This window comes from Silurus meridionalis, chromosome 4, assembly GCF_014805685.1.
Source record: "Silurus meridionalis isolate SWU-2019-XX chromosome 4, ASM1480568v1, whole genome shotgun sequence".
Classification (NCBI taxonomy): Eukaryota; Metazoa; Chordata; class Actinopteri; order Siluriformes; family Siluridae; genus Silurus; species Silurus meridionalis.
In genome coordinates this window covers 38,796,026-38,802,667 of record NC_060887.1, presented here as the reverse complement: position 1 = coordinate 38,802,667, position 6,642 = coordinate 38,796,026, and the positions used below count along the sequence as shown (strand labels likewise).

The following is a 6,642-nucleotide window of genomic DNA, read 5'->3' as shown; positions in this document are numbered from 1 at the left end:
GCATCAAAACACCAAACACTCCCTCATTCATCCTGCAACACCAAACACTCCATCATTCATCCTGCAGCATCAAAACACCAAACACTCCATCATTCATCCTGCAACACCAAACACTCCATCATTCATCCTGCAGCATCAAAACACCAAACACTCCCTCATTCATCCTGCAGCATCAAAACACCAAACACTCCATCATTCATCCTGCAACATCAAAACGCCAAACACTCCATCATTCATCCTGCAACATCACAACACCAAACACTCCCTCATTCATCCTGCAGCATCACAACACCAAACACTCCATCATTCATCCTGCATCAAAACACCAAACACTCCATCATTCATCCTGCATCACCAAACACTCCATCATTCATCCTGCAACATCACAACACCAAACACTCCATCATTCATCCTGCAACACCAAACACTCCATCATTCATCCTGCAACATCACAACACCAAACACTCTCATTCATCCTGCAACATCACAACACCAAACACTCCATCATTCATCCTGCAACACCAAACACTCCATCATTCATCCTGCAGCATGACAACACCAAACACTCCATCATTCATCCTGCAGCATCGAAACACCAAACACTCCATCATTCATCCTGCAACATCAAAACACCAAACACTCCATCATTCATCCTGCAACACCAAACACTCCATCATTCATCCTGCAACATCAAAACACCAAACACTCCATCATTCATCCTGCAACACCAAACACTCCATCATTCATCCTGCAGCATGACAACACCAAACACTCCATCATTCATCCTGCAACATCAAAACACCAAACACTCCATCATTCATCCTGCAACATCGAAACACCAAACACTCCATCATTCATCCTGCAACCCCAAACACTCCATCATTCATCCTGCAGCATCACAACACCAAACACTCCATCATTCATCCTGCATCACCAAACACTCCATCATTCATCCTGCAGCATGACAACACCAAACACTCCATCATTCATCCTGCAACATCAAAACACCAAACACTCCACCATTCATCCTGCAACATCAAAACACCAAACACTCCATCATTCATCCTGCAACACCAAACACTCCATCATTCATCCTTCAACATCAAAACACCAAACACTCCATCATTCATCCTGCAACATCAAAACACCAAACACTCCATCATTCATCCTGCAACACCAAACACTCCATCATTCATCCTGCAGCATCACAACACCAAACACTCCATCATTCGTCCTTCAACATCAAAACACCTAACACTCCATCATTCATCCTGCAGCATCAAAACACCAAACACTCCATCATTCATCCTGCAGCATCAAAACACCAAACACTCCATCATTCATCCTGCAGCATCAAAACACCAAACACTTCATCATTCATCCTGCAACATCACAACACCAAACACTTCATCATTCATCCTGCAGCATCAAAACACCAAACACTTCATCATTCATCCTGCAGCATCAAAACACCAAACACTTCATCATTCATCCTGCAACACCAAACACTCCATCATTCATCCTGCAACACCAAACAGTCCATCATTCATCCTGCAGCATTAAAACACCAAACACTTCATCATTCATCCTGCAGCATCAAAACACTCCATCATTAGATACATCTGTGTAAATGAGGGCCTTGCTTTAGGGCCCCAAGCAGTGGCAGATTAGTGATGCTGGGATTTGAACTCATGACCTTCTGAACGAAAGCCCAGCCTCTACACCATGAGCCACCACTTCCTTTCATCACACAACAGTAATAATCTGATGCAGGTTCATACAGTAGAAGGACCACAGAAGAGCGACCCAGGTGGGACTCGAACCCACAATCTCCAGCTCCGGAGGCTGATGCCTTATCCTTTAGGCCACGCTGAGAGACAGAGACAGAGAGGGAGAGCAAGAGACAGAGGCAATCAAGCAACAGGGAAAGAGGTTAAAATAAGAGAATGACAGCAGGACAGACAGAAAGAAAGACAGATGTGTGGCATAGATTAAAAGAGTAGAGAACGACCCAGGTGGGACTCGAACCCACAATCTCCAGCTCCGGAGGCTGATGCCTTATCCATTAGGCCACTGGGCCATGCAGACAGACAGGAATTGGGAGAGAGAGATAGAGTGAGAGAGAGAGAAAGAGCGAGACGGGTAGACAGAGACAGACAGAGAGAACTGATCATGAGCTTGTCGTATGTTCTGGATCTTTTCTGCAGGTCTCCTCTGGTGAAACGGTCGATCAGCACCAGTCTGTCGTCTCAGTTGTCCATCACGTCTGGAGACTGTCTGAGCTCAGACGAGGTGGACGTCCCGGCTCCGACCCGCACGGGCAAAATCGCAGAGAGACGCTCTCACAGCAGCACCGACATTCAGGGTAACGTCCCTCTTTCATTCATCCCTCACTCTTTCATTTATCCCTCACTTTTCACCATTTATTCATCCCTTACTCTTTCATTCATCCCTCAACCTCTTATTTATCCCTCACTCATTCATCCCTCACTCATTCATCACTCACTCTTTCATTCATCCCTCACTCTTTCATTCATCCCTCAACCTTTTATTTATCCCTCACTCATTCATTCCTCACTCATTCATCCCTCACTCTTTCATTCATCTCTCACTCTTTCATTCATCCCTCACTCTTTCATTCATCCCTCACTTTTCACCATTTATTCATCCCTCACTCTTTCATTCATCCCTCACTCTTTCATTCATCTCTCACTCTTTCATTCATCCCTCACTTTTCACCATTTATTCATCCTCACTCTTTCATTCATCCCTCACTCTTTCATTCATCCTCAACCTTTTATTTATCCTCACTCATTCATCCTCGCTCATTCATCCCTCACTCTTTCATTCATCCTCAACCTTTTATTTATCCTCACTCATTCATCCCCACTCTGCCATTCATCCTCACTCTTTCATTCATCCCTCACTTTTCACCATTTATTCATCCCTCACTCTTTCATTCATCCCTCACTTTTACACCTCTTTTTCCTTCAACCTTTTATTCATCCTCACTCTTTCATTCATCCCTGACTTTTACACCTCTCATTTATCCTTCAACCTTTTATTCATCCCTCACTCTTTCATTCATCCCTCAACCTTTTATTCATCCTTTACTCTTTCATTCATCTCTCAACTTTTTATTTATCCCTCACTCTTTTGTTATCCTCACCCTTTCATTTATCTCTCACTTTTACACCTTTCATTCATCCCTCACTCTTTCATTCATCCCTTGACATTTTATTCATCCCTCACTCTTTCATTCATTCATTCATTTATTTATTCATTCATTTATTCATTCATTTATTCTTTAATGTATTTATTTGTTTATTTATCCTTCACCTTTATATAAAGCTCATGATAGATGATAATAAAACTACATCACTGCACACTTCAGATTTATTACAGCCCATAACCACCAAATAAATACAGTAATTATATTATAATCATTTAATATTGTGTGCAAAATACTTTATAAATATATTTTATTTTGAACTGTTCTGTTTTTTATTATCATTTTATTATTACAAATGAATACTTTATCATTTATTTGCATTTTATTTAAATATTTCGTACAAGTGTTTGTTTTTTTATTAAGCCTAACGCTATACAACCGTAAGATCAGTATGTGCTTCTTTTTGAACATCTCATTCCACCTTTCATCTCCATGTGCTTTTTATAATAATCTCCACTCTTCTGGGAAGATGTTCCACTAGATTTATGGGGATTTGTGCTCATTTAATCACAAGGGTGTGAGTAAAGTCAGGTACTGATGGAGGTGAGGAGGCCTGGGGGTGCAGTTAGCGTTCACATTCATCCTAGTAGGTTTGGAGCTCTGTAGCAGGAGATCTTCCAAAAATCACAAATCCAACCCATCAAAAGCCGATCTGTCATGGAGCCGGCTTTGTGCACAGGAGCAGTGTCATGCTGGAACAGATTTAGGTCTCCTTGTTCCGAGTGAATAGAAATGACACACTACAGCAACGATACTCCAAGTTTGTTAAAAGCACATGTGGCTGGAAAAGTCAGGTGTCCAAATACTTTAGGCCACAAAGTGTAGGTATATTAAAGTTTATTTTAATGCAGAATTAATTGTCAATGTTTTATTTTGTGAAATTCTTCTTTCTTCCAAACAAATTTGGAAATATTATACAGTGTGTCCATTTCTATACAAATATTGTGAAAAAAAAGGTGAAATGTGTGGAATGAGAAAAAGTGTCTCTGTAGTGAGAAAAGGATGAAACCTGCAGTCGTAGGAAATCAGCTGCAAAGCCTGTTTGTCTCACCGCATTCCACCTGATTTCACCACAAATAATTAGCGTGGAGGTTACGTGCTGCACGCGGCGTACGCGACATTGCTGCTGTTCCTCGAGTGTTTGGAATCAGCCGAGCGAGAAGCGTGTGCCATGTTCTCCAGTTTGCCGTGACCCCTGACCCCTGACTCCATGGCGTACATGTGATTCATCACACGCTCGCTGTTCTCGCTCTGAGATGAGTCGCTGCTCTGAGTGATCACTCCTGATACTGATAAAGGTGTTAATGTGGTGGGATGTGTCTGTGTGTGCTGGTGGGGGGTGGGGTTAAGACAGGGGGGTATTAGAGGACAAACGGTTACATCAGCCCCTTCAGGTCACACAATAGAACAAGTGGAGAGGAAGAAAGAGAGGAAACGGAGTGATTCGGCTTTTCAAAGCAATGCAATCCCTGTTTTTGTTTTTTTACGATGTCATAAAGTGCCGCCGCATCAGAGATTCATTTAAGCTTTATTGGTTTCTAAAGTATTTCTGCAGTGAATCTGCATGAAAAATGGTTTCATAGGATCGAAAAAAAAAGTCACACAATACATTTCATGACCTTTGATGGCACGTTTTTATTTTTAGCCACGCCCACAAACCTCCATAAAAGGCAATAGCTCACAGAGTCACAGTAATGATATCATGTCTCAAATTATATTCAAGCGCTCATGAACATATACATATCAGACGACAGGGTGTTATAACAGGTCATTAGAGGATGCATGAGATTTCTTGAAAAATTTGAATTCGATAAATTAAGCTAAATAACTTGAATGTTATAGATAATATGGCATGTGTTGTAATGCATTATAACTATCAGGATAGATATAGTTAGTTATAGTGCAATCTGTGTTATAATGCATAATATGTATTAGGATAGATACTACAGCACAGTCTTTGTTCTAATGCATTATAGCTATCAGGATAGATACTACAGCACAGCATGCCTTATGATGCCTTATAATCGCTTATTATATTCCTCAACTGTAAATCACTTACAGTACAATACATAAAAAAAGTCAATGTTATAACTACATTGATACATGCTCTAGCTCAGACTGTGTTATAATGCATTATAAGTATCAGTATACATGCTATAGCTCAGTCTGTGTTATAATGCATTATAAGTATCAGTATACATGCTATAGCTCAGTCTGTGTTATAATGCATTATAAGTATCAGTATACGTGCTATAGCTCAGTCTGTGTTATAATGCATTATAAGTATCAGTATACGTGCTATAGCTCAGTCTGTGTTATAATGCATTATAAGTATCAGTATATGTGCCATAGCTCAGTCTTTGTTATAATGCATTATAAGTATCAGTATTCATGCTATAGCTCAGTCTGTGTTATAATGCATTATTAGTATCAGTATACGTGCCATAGCTCAGTCTGTGTTATAATGCATTATAAGTATCAGTATACGTATAGCTCAGTCTGTGTTATAATGCATTATAAGTATCAGTATACGTGCTATAGCTCAGTCTGTGTTATAATGCATTATAAGTATCAGTATACGTGCCATAGCTCAGTCTTTGTTATAATGCATTATTAGTATCAGTATACGTGCTATAGCTCAGTCTGTGTTATAATGCATTATAAGTATCAGTATTCATGCTGTAGCCTAGTCTGTGTTATAATGGATTATAACTATGATAATCCTATTATCGAACCGGATACATGTTACAAGTCAATTGTTATAAGGCATTATGACATTTCAGAAAAAAATGAGTGTAATATCTATATATATATATATATATATATATATATATATATATATATATATATATATATATATATATATATTCCCAGCTTAAAAGTCTTTTGTCCTCCTTTGTTTGCACTCGTCCCACTCTGAGCTCCTCTCTGTTGATGAGTTTAATCCCCATGCTCGTTAACAACAGTGGAAGATTAATATCCACGTGAGGATGTGTAGCGGCCGTCCACGGTGATTAACTCAGCTAATTGCTGTGTGTGTGAAGTGTGTATTCAACACACTCATCATGTGGGAAATAAAGTCTACATTCTAACTCTTGGTCTAAGAAGAGATTTCCTTATATGGTTATATTGTGTTGTATTGTAGTAGTTAATAATATGGCTGGGATTTGTGTGTGTATGTGTGTGTTTTTTAGGTCTTCGAATCCAGGTTCCGTTTAAACCCTGGACTACATCGGGACAGGGAGGGGGCATGTGCAGCGACTCGGAGAGTGCTGGGGGCAGCAGTGAGTCTCGTTCGATGGATTCACCTACAGCTAGTCCAGGTAACACACACACACACACACACACACACACACACACATACTTTTTAAAGTTTGATATAAAAATATAAGCTACAATGACAAAATAGT

General features: G+C 39.9%; 1 protein-coding gene and 1 non-coding gene across 4 annotated transcripts in view; one reads left to right on the top strand and one right to left on the bottom strand.

Moving 5' to 3' along the window:
• The window catches only part of arhgap29a (Rho GTPase activating protein 29a), a 65,874-nt gene that overhangs the window by 51,417 nt on the left and 7,815 nt on the right, over positions 1 to 6,642 (top strand). For all 3 annotated transcript variants that reach the window (XM_046847077.1, XM_046847076.1, XM_046847078.1), the window contains 2 exons: positions 2,208 to 2,365; positions 6,427 to 6,555. In XM_046847077.1, the coding sequence (XP_046703033.1) occupies positions 2,208 to 2,365; positions 6,427 to 6,555 (287 nt within the window). The remainder of the gene's footprint in view (positions 1 to 2,207; positions 2,366 to 6,426; positions 6,556 to 6,642) is intronic.
• On the bottom strand, positions 2,008 to 2,080 carry trnar-ccg. Its single transcript has one exon. It is a non-coding gene; the product is annotated as a tRNA-Arg (tRNA).